This window comes from Citrus clementina, unplaced genomic scaffold, assembly GCF_000493195.1.
Source record: "Citrus clementina cultivar Clemenules unplaced genomic scaffold, Citrus_clementina_v1.0 scaffold_5, whole genome shotgun sequence".
Lineage (NCBI taxonomy): Eukaryota > Viridiplantae > Streptophyta > Magnoliopsida > Sapindales > Rutaceae > Citrus > Citrus x clementina.
In genome coordinates, this window is record NW_006262201.1 from 19,409,422 (window position 1) to 19,427,997 (window position 18,576).

General features: G+C 32.4%; 1 protein-coding gene and 1 pseudogene across 1 annotated transcript; one reads left to right on the forward strand and one right to left on the reverse strand.

Annotated features, from left to right (window-relative positions):
- Positions 1-10,129: 10,129 nt before the first annotated feature.
- On the reverse strand, positions 10,130-10,579 carry LOC112098012 (uncharacterized mitochondrial protein AtMg00820-like). Its single transcript, XM_024183607.1, has one exon. It carries the CDS (start codon positions 10,577-10,579, stop codon positions 10,130-10,132), a length of 450 nt encoding a protein of 149 aa, XP_024039375.1.
- Positions 10,580-13,519: 2,940 nt separating this feature from the next.
- On the forward strand, positions 13,520-15,839 carry LOC112098013 (annotated as a pseudogene).
- The last annotated feature ends 2,737 nt before the right edge of the window (positions 15,840-18,576 follow it).

An 18,576-nucleotide genomic window follows, 5' to 3' on the forward strand; every position in this document is an offset into this window, starting at 1 on the left:
AGCGGAAATCCGGATGTTCAAAAATTCAAATTTGTGGCTGTAACGGTAACATTAAGCGGAATTCCGGATGTCCATAACCGGTAATCCGGTTACGACAAAAATGTGCATAACGGCTAGTTTTTGAGTTCAAACTATATAAACTCAAAACCAATTCATTTTTTGGAAATCCAAGCAAGCAAGAACAAGTGCACACAACATATATTGAGCTTCAACTTCGTGAATCATCATTCATTAAATCATCTTTGTTCTTCAATTTGTATATCCACTCTTAAAGAGAGATTGATTGTTGTATTTTTCATTTCACATCAAATTGTGAGAGTACAAGTGTGAGAAACACTTAGGGTGAAGAGATTGGAGATATAATCTCTTGTTGTAAAGGTTCATTGACACCTTGAAGTCAATTGTAATCGTTTGAAGCCTTGGAAAGGCTTGGATAGTGAAATCCTCAAGCCTGGTGTGCTTGGAGGCGTGGACGTAGGCGGGGATTGCCGAACCACGTAAAAATCCTTGAGTTTGCTTTCTCTTCCCTTGCTATTTAATTATTGTACTTTGATTGAACTTATTGCTTTCAATTTTTATTAAGACATTAGATTGCTTGTTGTGTGGATTTGCTAGGATAATTTTTAAAATTTCAATTCACCCCCCCTCTTGGGTTGCACACTTATATTTCATTGATAAATGAATATTTAATGCTTTGATTTATTGATTTTCTAGAAAAATAGATTTTTATCTATGTGCTGATATTTATTGTTAATAAGACTGGGTTTGATTAATGATTTTATTGTCGTTTTTGAGTAAATGCATGATATTAGAATTCAGTGGATTTGAGATATGTTAAATAAAAAGGAAATGAGATTTCAGATGTGATTATATGTTTATGTACATGTGTGTGAAAGGTTGTTTGTAAAATCATTGGATAGTACTCATCCCCTCCAGATACAGTGATACATATGATATGAGATGGGAGGCCTTTGGGGCCTGTCTAAACACACATAGAGGTTTTGAGCCGTGTGTTTGGGCGCTTTTATCTTTTGGGGGCATATGAATGATGATTACAGAGATACAAATATTGAGATACAGATTATACTGATGAGATATGATGATACAGACGAGGTGTGATGATACAGATGAGATGTGATGATACAGATGAGATATAGGCCTTTGGGGCCCGTTTGAATATACATAGAGGCTTTGGGCCATGTGCTTGGGCGCTTTGTCCTTTGGGGATCAGATTACGCATGCACAGATATGATGAGATACATGAGAGATGAGATGACATTTCCCCGTCTATCCGTTGTAGCTTCGAGGCATGATGGTTCCCTGATTACCCGTCCGTGGAGGTTCGAATATAATGAGATTATTCCCCTGGATACTTATTTGGTGATAGTTTTTGGTATTCAATATGATGAGATACATGAGATATGAGATGACATTTTTCTGTCTATCCGTTGTAGCTCCGGGGCATGATGGTTCCCTGATTACCCGTCCGTCGAGGTTTGAATATAATGAGATTATTCCCCTGGATACTTATTTGGTGTTAGTTTTTGGTATTCAATATTTGATATTGTAATTGTTATAAGTGTTATGATTTCATTGATTTTATGCAGATTTATGTAATATTGTAATTTCAGTGCATGATTGAAATTAAATAAGTTTATGTAAGTTCTTATGATATTTTGATGAAATCGATTTGGAAAAGATGAAATCATTTTAAATAAATATATTTTTCCAAAAACTATTATCCACTCGCTGAGCTCACTGAGTTTTATACTCATCCCGTTTTTATTATATTTTTCCCCCCACAGGAGATTTGCAGGTACATCAGTCGACCCAGCAACGATAGTTAAATTTCAAATTATGGCCACGTGATGGTGTTAGGAATCATAGATGTTTTGTTGGGACATTTTGAATTGTATAATTTATTACTTATTTGTGATTAAGGATAAATTATTGTACTCTTGACATTATATGTTTAAAGAATACTCGTATTTAAATTGAGGAAGTTGGTTGTGGAGGTTGATTAAATATTACATCATTTTTGGGAGTGTTAATTGTATAAATTGCAGGATGAGGATGTCATAATTTTATAGGAGACTTTGCTGAATTTTTGGTAGAATTCTTAGATATCATAATTATTATTAATTCGGTTAGGCGAGATTATATAAACTCGTCCCGGGATTCGGGACGGGTCGTTTCAATTAATCCATTATATATATGTTTTATGCTCTTTTGCCATGTATGCTAAAGAAAATTCAATACATCCAATGCTAAATTACATTCTATTAATGAATAATTTATTCCGGACAACTAAAATTTATTTGAGATGTTAGTTGATGCAGCTCAATAAAATTAATAATTTGATAGACTATATTGAGAGAAATTTTAGAATACATCAGAGTTAGTATGTCATAGTATGTCAACCATATAATAAATAAATAATATTATGAATTGTATATATTTATTTTTAAAAAACTATCATGTAAGTAGTGCTTATATTAAATTTTTTCTAGATTAAATAGTTTTAATTAGAGAAAACCCCTTGAGCAATGTTTTCTCTGATGATGTTGATTTTGATGAGGCAGCCTTATGCTTTGAAATGCGGCTTACTAGAGCGGTGGATTTATCTCCACTAATACTTGAGTTAGATTCATTTAATTTTGAATTGACATAATACTTGTACTGAGGGTCTGAGTCATTCTGACTTATTTCTTAAGTGAAGCATTTACTCTCTCTAAAGCATTCTTTCAGGTTAGACATATCTAAGGAGTTCGTAATACAGCAGCGGATTTATTAGCATTCTATCAATTGTTTAGTTTCTTATGTTTAGTCGGAAGGATTTCCACCGTATCTATATTGTTGTCTTTAAGACTAATAGTCCTGATGTTACAAATAATGTAATAAATGAAGTCAAATTCCTCCACCTGTCGTCTGGCCAGTTGGGTGGGGTTTGATAATTAATCAGTCATCAGTTACAGACTCACTGTACGAGTAGTCAATTTTTTTTGTTAACAAGAATATGGATGTAAAAGATCAATACCCCACCAAAATCAATTTACAAACAAACAATTAATTACACTACCACGTGTTGCTATTTTATCAAGTTATCGACCCTAACAAATTACATTTCATATATTTTACATCTGCTCACATGAAAATGTGTCATGCAGGGTTTATTCACTATTTAAATGAGTGGGTGTATTTTTAAAACTAAAACCTACTAACACATCAAAACAAAACTTGAGCCTTTTTTATTTATAATCGATTCTAGTGACTTGCACCGCTTGTATAAAAATAAAATAATGTAATTATCCAATAATTTTCAGCGTCTTATCTGTACAGCTAGTTTGCCCAATCATCCCAACGGCAACTTCCTAATTTAATTTATTCCTCCCATTATTTATGGACTTGATTTCATTAGAAACTCCAATAGTCAAAGTTGTTGTAATCTGTATGTAAATATAATTATATTTAGGGTGAGAATCAACCACAGGAATTTATTATTAAATACATTAAGGAATAACAGACTCCTCCTAAAGATAATACCACCATTACTGAAAATCAACAACTAAATCCAGCTAAATTCGGCACTTATTAAAATAACAAAATACTAGCTAACAGAACTTGACTAAGTCTTAACTTGCACGTGCATAAGCTGACCACTCCAGTAAATCCACTAAATCCTCAACGGCTCCATGCATTCTTGACTCGTTCTTTTAGATAGTGAACTTGTAATTCTTGATAGGCATACGTTGCGACCTTCTTGGCTTATTAGTTGGGACCCAATGCGGTCACCGGATACCGGATAGCTTACACAAAAAAAAAAATAAAATAAGGCTGGTGAAAATTAGTTTAAAAAATAATCATTATTATCTCTCAATGATTTTGTTTTTTTTGGTAGGTGTTAATTTTTGGATTTGTCGACTCAACGTTTCGTTATCTTATCCTCTTATAAATTAGTTCTCACAAAAAAAGGATTTAATTTAAGTTATTATATTAAAAACACCATTTTTATTCTGCTTAGATAAAAGATAATCATTGACTTTTTTTAATAAATTAATAATAACGATGCACATTAATCACTTGAATTTTGAGTTTGGAGAAGGGGGAATAGGGTATATGCGGCATACGTACGACGTACACACACGAGATCAGTGCCTAATTTCAAATAACAAGGAAAATTAATAATAAATTAAGAAAAAGAGGTGGGTAATCATTAGTATCTCATGTTTCAAGTTTCAACCCCCGTACAGTCCCTTTTTCAGATTTAATTAGTTATTTTCAATTAAATAAATGGTTTTGATGATGTCATCAATACGCAATATGGCTGGTGCGTGGGCACAATGTATAATTACGAGAATGAATGAAAAAATAAATAAAATAAACAACGTAAACGTGAAAAAATTATTTTCGGGGGAGAAAAAGTGAAAAACTTACAAGGGACTTCACTTCATGACGGGAGGCCCTTCGAGTTATCACTAGGGTTGGCAAAAAAATTCGGCCCAGTGTAGATTTGTGGGTTTAGGCCCGGCCCTCACTCATGAGGGTTTGGATAAGAGCCCAAGAAAAAAAATATGGACAAAGTCAAAGCTCACTGTTTTTTAAAAAAATAATTTTATAAATTAGAATAATATAATTAAAATTAAAAAGTATTTTAAAAATAAAAAAAGAAAATTTAAATTCTTAATTTATAAATCAATTATGATTCAAAAAAATTAAAATTATAATACTAAATTATCTCTTTTGTGTCAATTAATTAAGAGAGCGTTTGAATTAGAAAATTCAGTATTAAAGAAATTTAAAGTTATGAGTTTTTATTTGCTTTATTTATTATTTTAATTTGAAATATTCATTTTTTTTAATTTATCTATGATTGTAATAACTTGTTGATTATTAATTTATTTTAAATTTACAATAATTTAAAAAATTTAAAATAAATACAGCCCAAGCTCGGCCCAAACCTGTACACTTAGCTGACATAGGGTCTGAACATGGGGTTGAAAAAGCCTGGCCCAGGCTCACTGTTTGTCATCTCTAGTTATCACATTCACTTATGATGCAAGTAAGAATAATGCATATGGCCGCTGCCAAGTCATCACATTCATTAAATAATTTTTAAAGTTTGTTTTTAATGCTAAAAAATATTAAAAATGAATTTTCCAAATACTAAACACAAAAAATAATTAATGAGAAAATGTTTTTAATGTGAATAAGTGGTAAAAACTAATAAATAAATCATATCCTAATTCTTTTGGCTAAATATCAATTTGTTAGTTGGATACTTCAAATTTATTTCATATGTCTCTAATTTTGGTTAGTCTTTTTCATTTGTTAGTTCATTTATTTTAATTTAGTATTCCAACAATTTTGTTTAGTGTTCCTACTAAATTCATTTAATAACAATATTTTAGATAAAATTCTAATAAATTTATTTTTTATTGGACAATTTCGTAATTTCGGTTAAACTCTCTCACTTATGAGTTCATATGTTTCAATTAATAATTTCACTATCTTTGAGTTGAATGATCATATATCTAGGTTAAGCTTGTAAGATTTCAATTATTTAGATTAAATACCAAATTTACTTTTTAGAATTTTTTTGTTGAATTCGTCTTAAAGTTTGGTTAAGCTTTCTTAATGGGAAAAAACCTTTTTCATCCTTAGAGTTTCATGCAATAGCCTATTTCATCCTTACTTTTCAAACAATAGACTAAAATATCCTTCCATTAACTCACCGTTAGTGTAAAGCCGTTAATTAGTAATTCATTGAGGGCAAAATATGATTTTTCATTAAAGTGATACAAACTATATTAAAAAAAAATTACACAATTAAATAACACTACAAAGTATGCAAAATTCATTAACTTTTCTTAAATGAAATCAACGATGATATAGTTTAATATAACTATTGAATAATTGCCATAAGGAACAAACTGTAATTAAAAACTCAAAAATACCACCAATTTTTATGTGCTTGCATGTGCTGAATATCTTCTTTATCTTCAGCTCAATCAATCCATTTTACAGTGCAATTAGAGAGTATACTTATATGAATAAGAAAATTGTGATATTTTTTGTACTTAGATCTAAGGTTTATAGGGCTTTCATGCTGCCAAAATAGAAAGAAGTGAAAAATGAATTTATCGAAATATAAGGGTGTGTTTGGTAACGTTTTTCTGGATGAGTGTTTTTTATTTTTCAAAAATGAAAACTACAAAACATGTTTGGTTAAACCATTTTGTAATAAATAGTTAAAAAAAATAGAGAACAAAATATTTTTGTTTCTCAAGTTTTGTAAAGAAAACTCAAGAACGCCGCTCGCTGGAGAACAAAATAAAAATGGGGAGATAAAAAGTAATCCAGGCCCACAACTTTGGTTTATTATATTATTATTTTATTAATTATTTATTTAAATTTACTTTTACTTTATCTTTCTTTTTAGAAAAGAGGGTCACTTTTACGATTTCCCTTATCTTCTTCTTCTTCTTAATTGACCGGAGCTTTCTTCTTTCTCCCTTTTTACGATATACCTTATCTTTATCTTCTTCTACTGCTTCTTTGACCATGAACAGAGCTTTCTTCTTCCTCCCCACTGTATAATTGTAGTATGGTTTTTTTATTTTTTTATGCTAATTATACAACATTTATTATTTTATTTTTCATTTTATTTTCTTAAAATTAATAAAATATAAGAGGGTTTCTAAAAATAATTATTATTTTGTGAAATTTGATTTCACTTTGATTAAAATTAGAATAATAAAAGATAAAATATTAAATAAATTAAAGAAAATTTATTTTATAAAATATTCTATATAAAATTCTATATTTTCAAACAAACAACCAAATGCATTTTTACCGTTTTTCACATTTTCAGACAAACAACCAAACAAATTTTTATTGTTTTCATTTTCATATGCCGTTTTGAAAACACAATACCAAACGAATTTTCATTTTAAAAAACATCACATTAAAAACATCATTTTCTTTCTCTAAAATAAGAGTTGAAAACACTAGTTAAAAAATATTACCAAATGCACCCTAAGTTTTTCATCTTTTTCGGTATTTCCTATTTAGTAAGATTAGATAAAATCATTTTTAGTTATATGTCAACTTTTGTTTATTTTTCTAATTTTCTCTTTGATGGAAAATCTTTTTTTACCCTTAATGAATTACTACTAAAAGATATTCAACTAATGGTGAGTTAACGGAAGAATGTTTTGGGTTGTTGTTTAAAAAATAAGGATGAAATGGGCTATTGCATGAAACCCTAGGGATGTAAAGGAATTTTTTCCCTTTCTTAATTACTTGTAGCAAAGTTTGAGCATGGGGCTTCCATAAATTCAGATACCGAAATATTAGCGGCAGAAGCTAAATCTTCCACGTGGTGTGTGTAGAAAAACAGAGATAGGTTGCTTGGCTAAAAGGAAAATCTCAGAGAAAATGAAACAATGAAATTCCAGAAGATTCATTACTTGATTATTTGTTTACATGCTCATATTTATATATACAATACACGCATACGTGATTTCTACTTGTAACTAACAAACTTTCCATAACGAATTGTGAGCTAGAAAATGACATTTTAACCAACTTGGCTGAGCTTCTTTTTGTGCAAATTTTATTGAACTCGCAAGTGCACGAATCTATTGTAGTATAGATCAATGGTGACGAGTGTCGATCCCACGAGGAGGTGGATTTTAATTATATGTAGAATTAATTTTGTAAATGGGTGATTGAATTTGTGGTGGAAATGATTTGGAATATGCTAAAACTTAAATTAAAATGACGAGAATAAATTCTAAAATTGGAATTGAAATTGCGAGAATAAATTAAAAAGAATTCTATTGAAATAACGTACTTGGGTATTTGGATCCGTATCAACATGCACCATGAGCTAAATATTCCTTATTAATACCAATTAAATCATGAGGGGGGGATCCACACCTCATAAACCATACTCTAATCAATATGGTGCTAAGGGCTTACCGTGCCAAATAATAATAACCTTGTACTAGGGAGCCGGTGAAACCAAGGCGGTACTAGACAAGATTAGTATTATTTGTTAACGAGAAGTCAAAACATCCACAAAAATTAGAGGGGAAGAGAAAGTAAATTTACCAAATAAAGTCCATGATATATGTTGAGACTTCACCTTCAACCCAAGCTTTAAAGAAAATTAGCCACTCATAATTGAACTAGGGGCAAAATGAGAATTTATTAAAATACGTAGAAAATACAAGATGGAGAAGGAATTGCAGAAAATGGATCCCAAAAATGGATTCAGAGATATCAAATTAGGGGGGGGAGGCCCCTTTTTTATAGATACATGGAGTAAATCATGGCCATCGGATTAAAAACAGTTTGGATGCTCAGGATTGCGCCACGTCATCAGTCAATAGTACGCGGTTTGACCACGTGGATGAATAGTAACACAGTTTGACCCGGGTTGAACAGTAATGCGGTTTGGTTGAAAATAATCCTGTGTGATGCATGCACCGTACGCGAGATTTTTCGTTCACTGATATGGTAATTTTAGTCCAACAGGATCGTGACACCTCATCAGTCAATGCCACATCATCGGTCAATGCCACGTCATCGATCCGTCTATGTACCGTATATGTGAATAGTGCCATTTTTCCTTTTATGCTCCTCTTAAGGTTTTTGACCGTCCTGAGTTTAAAAGTGATGTCCGTTTTACCGTCTGATCTCTTCTTTATTTTGAAATGACTATAATGCCCCTAAAATACATAAAATACTTAATTAAAATAAAACACACGTAATTAAATCACAAGAAGGTTAAATACATAAAAGTAAGGGTTGTTAGTACGGCTTGAAATGTAAAATGACGATTTTCTCCTTTATAAATATACATTTTTTAACACTCAACACTTCTATATTTCACTAACGACCTTCTGCTGACGTGGCTTTATTGAGCTGCTTGAATAGTGAGCTACTTTGACAACCCTCCTCAAACTCAAGGGACATGGGAGGACGTTGAGTTTGGCTCTCAAATAGTTGAACTTTATGAATGAAAGTGGCTTTGTCATGATATCAGCTACTTGTTCCTCGCTTGGTACATATTTGATGTTCAATTCTCTAGCAAGTACTTTGTTTCTAACATAATGTATGTCAATCTCAATATGTTTTGTTCTTGAATGAAAAATTGGATTGTGAGCCAACTCGGTAGCACTAATATTATCACACCAAACAGTAGGTTTTTCTGTGCATTGCAACTTTAACTCAGACAACAGTGATTGCAACCAACTTACCTCTGCACTCGTTGTAGTTGGAGATCTATATTCACTTTCAGCACTTGATCTAGCAATAACTGGTTGCTTCTTGGATGACCAAGATATCAGATTGTGACCCAAGTAGATACAGTAAGCACCAACTGACTTTCTGTCATCTAAGTCCCCTGCCCAATCTGCATCTGTGAAACCTGTCAACTTCATATCACAATCTTTAACAAACTTGAGCCCATAATTCTGTGTTGCTTTCAAGTATCTCAGCACCCGTTTACATGCCATGAGATGCTGCAGAGTTGGTGCAGAAACATATTGACTTAGTTTGTGCAAACTGAAAGCAATTTTTGGTCTTGTCAAAACCAAATATTGCATTCCACCAACAATGCTTCTATAGTGTGTAGCATCTTCAATATAATGACCAAGACTTCCTTAAGCTTCTTTCTGTAATTTCAGTCCTGTACTCATAGGAGTATCCACATCCTTGCAGTTTATCATCTCAACCTTTGATAACAAGTTCCTTATATATTTCCTTTGTGACAAGTAGATATAATTTGTGTCATACAACACCTCAATTCCTAAGAAATAAGAGAGAGCTCCAAGATCCTTTAGAGAAAATATTATACTGAATTCAACAATAAAATTCTCTAATTCAGAGTTATTTGGTCTTGTTATTAGGATGTCATCAACATATATGAGAATTAAGATCAAAGATGACTCACTTCTTCTCAGAAATACAAAGTATCTGAACTAGAATTTACAAATCCCCATTGTAACAGACATCCTTTCAATTTATCATACTAAGCTCTTGGAGCTTGTTTAAGACCATATAGAGACTTATGGAGTTTATATACAAATTCTGGTTTTTCAGCATCAACAAATCCCTCTAGCTAATCCATGAACACTTCCTCAGTAAGCTCTCCATTAAGAAAAGCATTATTCACATCAACTTGTCTTATCTTCCACTGATTCATCACAGCCAAACTTAAAATTACCCTTACAGTAGCTGGCTTTATGACAGGGCTAAAAGTTTCAAAACAATTTACCCCCATGATCTGTTGAAATCCCTTTGCTACTAATCTAGCTTTGTATTTGGCCACACTTCCATCAGTGTTATATTTTGCCCTGTACACCCATTTATTTCCAACCACTCTTTTATCAGCTATTCTTGGCACTAGGGACCATGTACCATTCTGTATTAAGGCTGCGTATTCTTTTTTCATGGTTGTAAACCACTTTGGATTTTGCATGGCTTCATACACTGAATCAAGTTCTTTATGAATGAGAGCTACAGTATATAGTTTGGGTTTGAAGATACCAGCTTTGCTTCTGGTAGTCATGGAATGAATATTAGGTTGAATAGATGATGGTAGGCAAGGCATAGGTTGAGATATTAGATCATATGGTTCTGTAGGTAGTTTTGTGGATGGTTCTATAGGTGGTTCACTGGTTGATATGTGTTGTTGTGAATGGAGGTGTTGACTGTCAGTATGAGATGGATTATCTGAATTTTGAGAGCTGCTGCTGGTAGAACTTACAGATTGTGGATTGTATGAGCTATTAACAACTAAAACTGGTAATGTTGACAAATGATATACTTGTTGAGGTGTGAAAGATTGACTTGAATGAGGAAATGATTCATTAGAATGAAAAACTGAATATGTGGAATAAGGAAATGTAGACTCATAAAAAACAACGTGTCTGACTATGTATATTTGACCTGAAGAATGCAGACACTTGTATCCTTTATAAGATGGACTATAGCCAATGAAGATACACTTGCTTGAGTGAATATCAAATTTATGCTTATTGTAATCTCTTAAGTAAGGATAACATGTACAACCAAAGCACTTGAGCATACTGTAGTTAGGTTTGTGATTGAATATTTTCTTATATGGAGTAATAAGTTTCAAAGCTATAGATGGTAGTCTGTTAATGTGATACACAGTTGTATGGAAAGCATCCCACCAAAACTTGAAAGGTAGCTTAGCTTGTGCCAATAAAGTGAGTTCTAACTCCACAATGTGTCTATATTTCCTTTTAACTACTCCATTTTGGCGATGTGTATAGGGACAAGAGTGTCTAAAGATGATTCCACAATGGTTTAAGAAGTGAGTAAATGATCTATACTCTCCCCCCCCAGTCAGATTGCAGGTTCTTGATGGTAGTGCTAAGTTGATTTTCAACCTGCAATTTAAATAGTTTGAAGACATCTAATGCCTCTGATTTCAGTTTTAAGGGGTAGATCCAAGTATATCGACTGAAATAATCAACAAAGCTTATGTAATAAGTGTATCTATCTCTAGAAGGTACAGGTGAGGGTCCCCATAAATCTGTGTGGATGAGTTCAAGAGCCTTAGTAGTTTTGATTTCTGTAATGAGGAAATAAAGTTTATGAGATTTGCCCATCTGACAGGCTTCACAAATTTGATTCAGTGCTTGTTTCATGCTATTACTTGAGAGATTAACAGAAGCATCATTTTTTAGTAAATGCAGTAGTGTTTGAGAGTTAGGATGACCAAAACGTCTATGTAAAAGGAGTGCTTTATTATTCAATCCATTACAAGATGAAATGTGATTGGAAACTTTATTGTCTGATGCATTACAAGAAGAAACAGAACTAGAGTTATTATTCTGAGTGTTATTCAGAACATGAGGACCAAAAGAGCATGTAGATAACATTGACAATGGTTGAATAGGAGAAGTCTGGCACAAGAAAGAGGAAGAAAGAGACTCAGATGGCTTGAGAATCAACTTATACAATCCTTTCTCAGCAAGTCCCTTAAGAAACACTTGCCTCTTCAGAGAATCCTTCACATAACAGACATTACTGATTGACACTAAAAAGTGTACATTTAATAAGGATACAATTATTAGTTTTTCACTTATTGTGTCGATTAATGCGTTCATTATTTCTAAATTATTTTAATACTCCCCAAATATATTTTATGTTTAATTAATTCATAATTTGTGTTAATTTTTATCTTGTAAATATTTTTCAGGAATAAAGATGAAATTAGAATTGAAAGCGGGAACAAAGAAGAACTACTAGAACAAAAATTGAAGAAATGTAATACTAAATACTAAAAAAATAAAATAAGAAAAGAACAAAAAAGAACAAAAGAACAAAAACATGTTGGTGATGATCAGGAGGCCATTACGCCTCCTGACCATCACACATTTCAACACACTTATATATTTTTAAATAATAAATAAATAATAAAATAAAGAAATTTAAAGGCAATTGTTGCCTATAAAAGGGAGGAGAGATTGAGGAGCCGAGGGAGAATGGAGAGAGCTATTTTTAAGAGCTGAAGCCGAGACTGAAGATTTTCTATCTTTCTATCTTTTCTTTTCTTGTTTCCATTTGTATCAATTTTCTTTGTAATATATTTAAAAAAGTTTATCTAATAAAAAGAGTGTTTTGTTTTCTTTCAATATGAGTAGCTAATTTTATTAAGCTGAGATGAATGATGAGCTCAATGTTTCAAACTATTAATTATTATTATTTTCTCAAATGAGTTTTTAAGTTTATTTATTTTTTTTCTAATTATTTTTATATCATGTTAATTTATAAATCTCACTGGATTTTATGGTATTTTGACATAATGTCGTCACATTAATATAGCGTGGCACATTAGGTACTTTATTCTATATTTATCCACACACATAGAATTAAATAATATAATAATTAATTGGTAAAAGTGAGGCAAAATATAAATGAGAGAGTATTAAAATTATAATTTGAATACAGAGAGTGGATCTTATTTTTAAATTGATTTCAAATAATTTCTGTTCTCTACAATTAATTTTCTTAGTTTTACTAGATTTAAAACTTCCTGTGGTTCAACCCCGGTCTCACCGGATTATATTATAACTAGACACTCTTATACTTGAGAGTAATACACTTTTATTTCACTTTGCTAATTTATTTATATGGTCGGTTCTACCGCCTAGCATTTTAATTTCAGTTTATTTATTTTTGTGCATTAATTTATTTAATTTTATGTTTTATTATATGGCTGGTTTTAAAATACCGCCTAAACTGTTTCATTTAATGGCTGGTTTCACTGCCTAATTTATATATTTATTTTTCAGTTTGTTTATTTTTATTTCGCTTTTTTTTGCTTATTTAATTTCCAATTTATTTTTATTTCTACAATTTTCATTTAGCATTTTTGCATCATTAGTTTAGCACACATCATTAGCATTGCATGCGTCGTTGGTCTCGTACAAATAGTGGTAGATTAATTAGAAAATCACCTTCACCACCCTTAAATATGGCTGACATAGAAGCTAAAAATTTTTCGGAGCTTGAAAATGACCAAGCCTTGCAAAATCTTCATGAACAACCTAGAACTCTTAGAGACTTTATGCATCCTACTAGAACATGGTCACCATCATGCATAGTTTTCCCTCCTGATGCATCACATTTTAATTTTAAACCTGGTATCATTCAACGTCTTCTTACTTTTAATGGTTTTGAGTCTGAAAATCCATATTTGCATTTAAGGGAATTTGAGAAAGTTTGTAACACATGTACTGATCAAAATTGTAGCATGAATATAATCAGGCTTAAGTTTTTTCCTTTCTCACTTAAGAATAAAGCTAAAACTTGGCTACAAAATCTTAGGTCAGAATCCATCAGAACTTGGGATGAAATGCAGGCACAATTTTTGAAAAAATTCTTCCCACCCCACAGAACAAATTTTTTCAAAAGACAAATCATTACTTTCACTAAAAAACCAGGAGAAACTCTCTACCAATGTTGGGATAGGTTTAAAGAACTACTTAACATTTGCCCACATCACGATTTTGAAACATGGAAATTAGTGTCTTATTTCTACGAGGGATTAACATCCCAAGGTAGACAAGTCGTTGAAATGATGTGTAATGGTGAGTTTAGGGATAAAAGTCCTGAAGATGCATTAGACTATCTTGACAGTTGGGTCTTATGAGTCATCAAGTAAACCCCAGTCATCTCCATATGGTGGAGGCATGCATAACCTTAGGGAAGACCATGATTTTCAAGCCAAATTTGCATCATTAGCTAGAAAAGTTGAAGCATTAGAGTAAAAAAAGAATGATTATGTAAAGTCTGTTCAAAATATTTCATGTTATATTTGCGATTCTACTGACCATTCTACGCAGGACTGTCCAACTTTACCAGCTTTGAGAGAAAGTCTGCATGAGCAAGTAAATGTCGTTGACAATTTTAAAAGGCCAAATCCAAATCTCCCAAACTTACAACTCTGGTTGGAGAAATCACCCAAATTTCAGTTGGAGAAATGACAATCATGCACAACCTTCACAACCAGTTCCTCTACATCAAAATTTTCAAAACTCCCAGAGTTACCCACCATATGTCCCACCACCAAGAAAAACACTGGAAGACACATTGCATTCGTTTATTGAAAAACAAAAGTCGATCAATAACCAAACAATGCAAACCTTAACCAATTTGACAGAAACTATCTCCAAACTTACATCTGCTCTGACCATACATGAAAAAGGAAAGTTTCCTGCTCAACCTAAACCAAACCCCAAGAGTCAACAACATCCTCAAATGGGAAATTCAGGAAACCAAAATATAAGTCAAGTCAAATCGGTTATAACCCTTCGTGGTGGTAAAGTGGTCGAAAAACACATTGTGGACCCTCATGAAACTAGTAAAGATTCAATTTCAGAAAATAGGGAAGAGTCTGTCGAACCTTTAACCCATGAAGAAATAACCAACTCTCCTCCTGTACCCCTATTTCCTCAAGCACTAATCAAGCTAAAGAAGTCAAACTACAGTCCAAAAATTTATGAAGTTTTTAAACAAGTAAAAGTCAACATTCCTTTGCTGGATGTCATTAAACAGGTACCTTCTTATGCTAAATTTTTGAAAGATCTGTGCACGGTGAAAAGGAAACATAAGGTGCAAAAGAGAGCTTTTCTAGCAGAATAGGTAAGTTCTATTCTCTCAACCAATAGTGCTTTGAAATACAAGGATCCTGGTGTCCAACTATTTCTTGCACTATTGGGGATCATAAAATTGGACATGCTTTACTTGATCTTGGTGCCAGTGTTAATTTACTTTCTTACTCAGTGTACTAACAACTCAATCTCGGTGAGTTTAAACCAACTTCTACCACTCTTTTACTTGCTGATAGATCGATTAAGGTTCCAAAAGGAATAATTGAAGATGTATTAGTCTAGGTCAATAAATTCATATATCCTGTGGATTTTATTATTATGGAAACAGAACCAATTGCTAATGAATGCAAACAAATTCCTGTTATTTTGGGTCGACCATTTTTAGCTACTGCTAATGCTTTGGTAAATTGCAGGAATGGATTAATGAATTTATCTTTCGGCAACATGACATTGGAACTCAATGTGTTCAACTTGTGTAAACAACCTCATCACCAAGAAGATGATGATAATGAGAATGAGGAAATTGATCTCATTGAGCCAATCATTGAGGAACACATTCATGATGAGAATTTTACAAACTCTGCTGAAATTTGTTTTGCTGGTTCTTTTGAATCAAGTAAAGAATTAGATTGTGATACTGCTAACATATGCTCTACACTTGATTCTAGCAGGTACCTATAGGTGACGATGACTAATCGAACGTTGAAGATACGGTACAACCTAAAGAAGCAAATGAAGAGAAAGCACCAGAGCTCGAATTAAAGCCCTTACCAGAGGAATTGAAATATGCCTATCTTGGAGAGCAGCAGACATATCCGGTGGTAATTTCTTCCCAGCTCACGCATGATCAAGAAGCTAAGTTGTTATCTGTACTAAAAAGGCATAAAACTTCATTTAATTGGACCTTAAAAGACATAAAAGACATTAATCCTTTAATTTACACACACCGAATACACTTAGAGGAAAATGCCAAAACAACCCGTCAACCACAAAGAAGACTAAACCCTCATATGAAAGAAGTGGTAAAAAATAAGGTCCTTAAACTACTAGATGTAGGAATTATCCATCCTATCTCTGATAGTAAATGGGTAAGTCCAACTTAAGTAGTACCAAAGAAATCTGGAATAACTGTTGTAAGAAATGAAAAAGGTGAACCAATCCCAACACGAATTCCATTTAGTTGGCGCATGTGCATTGATTACAGAAAATTAAATGATGCCACTAGAAAAGATCATTTTCCCCTTCCATTTCTAGACCAAATTCTCGAAAGAGTAACTGGACATCCCTACTTCTGCTTTCTTGATGGCTACTTTGGCTATTATCAAATCCCTATAGCCTTAGAAGACTAGGAAAAGACCACATTGACATGCCCTTTTGGAACATTTGCATTTAGGAGATTGCCCTTTGGACTTTGTAATGCTCCTGCAACATTTCAAAGGTGCATGCTAAGCATTTTTAGTGACATGGTTGAAAATTGACTAGAGGTTTTTATGGAGGATTTAATTGTATTTGGTAATTCTTTTTATACATGTCTTGATAATCTAGAAAAAGTTTTGGAAATGTGCAAAGAAAAAAGACTAGTTTTAAATTGGGAAAAATATCATTTCATGACCACTTTTGGAATTGTCTTGGGCCATGTTGTGTCTTTAAAAGGAATCGAAGTTGATAAAGCCAAAGTTGAAGTCATTTCAAAATTACCATTACAAAAAATAATTAGAGAAGTCCGTTCTTTTTTAGGACATGCAAGATTTTATAAGAGGTTTATAAAAGACTTTAGTGCCTTATCTAGACCAATTTGTAACCTCCTAATAAAAGACATACAATTTGAATGGACTAAAGATTGTCAACAAGCTTTTGAAAAAATAACTATTTTGACATCAGCCCTAATAATGCAACCCCCTGATTGGTCTTTGAATTTTGAGCTAATGTGTGATGCTAGTGATTATGCTGTTGGCGCTGTTCTAGGTCAAAGAAAGGAAGGTAAGCCCTTTGTCATCTATTATGCAAGTAGAACTTTAAATAGTGCTCAAATGAATTACACTACAACTAAGAAAGAACTACTTGCTGTAACATTTGCATTGGATAAATTTCGTTAGTATTCAATTGGTTCATCTACTATTGTTTATTCTGATCATGCTGCTGTGAGATATTTAATGTCAAAACAGAATGCCAAACCAAAGTTGATACGATGGATTTTGCTACTTCAAGAATTTAATTTGACAATCAAGGACAAAAAGGGTGCTGGAAATATTGTTGCAGATCATCTTTCAAGACTTACAAATGAGTCTTCAATTGAAACAACACCCATCAATGATTCTTTCCCTGATGAATTTTTGTTTTCTATAAACAAAATGCCTTGGTATGCTAATATTGTTAATTATCTTGCAACATGTGAAATGCCATGTGATTGGAGTTCCCAAGACAAGAAGAAATTCTTAACAGAAGTAAAAAGCTTTTACTGGGATGAACCATACCTGTTCAAGTACTGCTCCGATCAAATTTTTCGAAGATGCATACCAGACAACGAGGTAATTAGGGTCATTCAATTTTGTCATTCTGAAGCATGCGGTGGCCATTTTTCTTCAAAAAAGACAGCTGCAAAAATATTACAGTGTGGATTTTATTGGCCTACATTATTTAAAGATTCACATGCATTCTGTAAAATGTGTAAGAATTGTCAAATGATAGGGTCTATTTCAAAGCGAAACATGATGCCTTTAAACCCCATCCTTGTCATTGAAATATTTGATTGTTGGGGAATTGATTTTATGGGCCCTTTTCCATCATCATTTGGATTTGTATACATTTTGGTTGCTGTTGATTATGTTTCAAAATGGATCGAGGCAATTCCTTGTTGGCATAATGATCACAAGATTGTGATATGCTTTTTAAAAGAAAATATTTTGAGTAGATTTGGAATACCTCGAACCATTATCAGTGATTGAGGTAAGCATTTTTGTAATAAGCCATTTGAGTCTTTAATGAAGAAATATAGAATTACACATAAGGTTGCTACCTCTTATCACCCTCAAACAAGTGGTCAAGTTGAATTAGCAAATAGGGAGATAAAATAAATTTTAGAAAGACAGTTAATCCAAACCATAAAGATTGGTCTCTTCGACTAATTGATGCACTTTGGGCATATAGTACTGCTTTTAAAACATCTTTAGGAATGTCACCCTATCGGCTTGTTTATGGAAAATTTTGCCACTTACCAGTAGAACTTGAACATAAATCATTTTGGGCCATTAAAACTTTTAATTCAAATCTTGATGATGCTGGCAATGTGCGTAAATTGCAAATAAATGAACTTGTGGAATTAAAGAATGATACATATGAGAATTCCAGAATTATTAAGGCAAGAACTAAATTTTTTCATGACAAAATAATTTTTTGGAAAATATTTGAAATTGGTCAA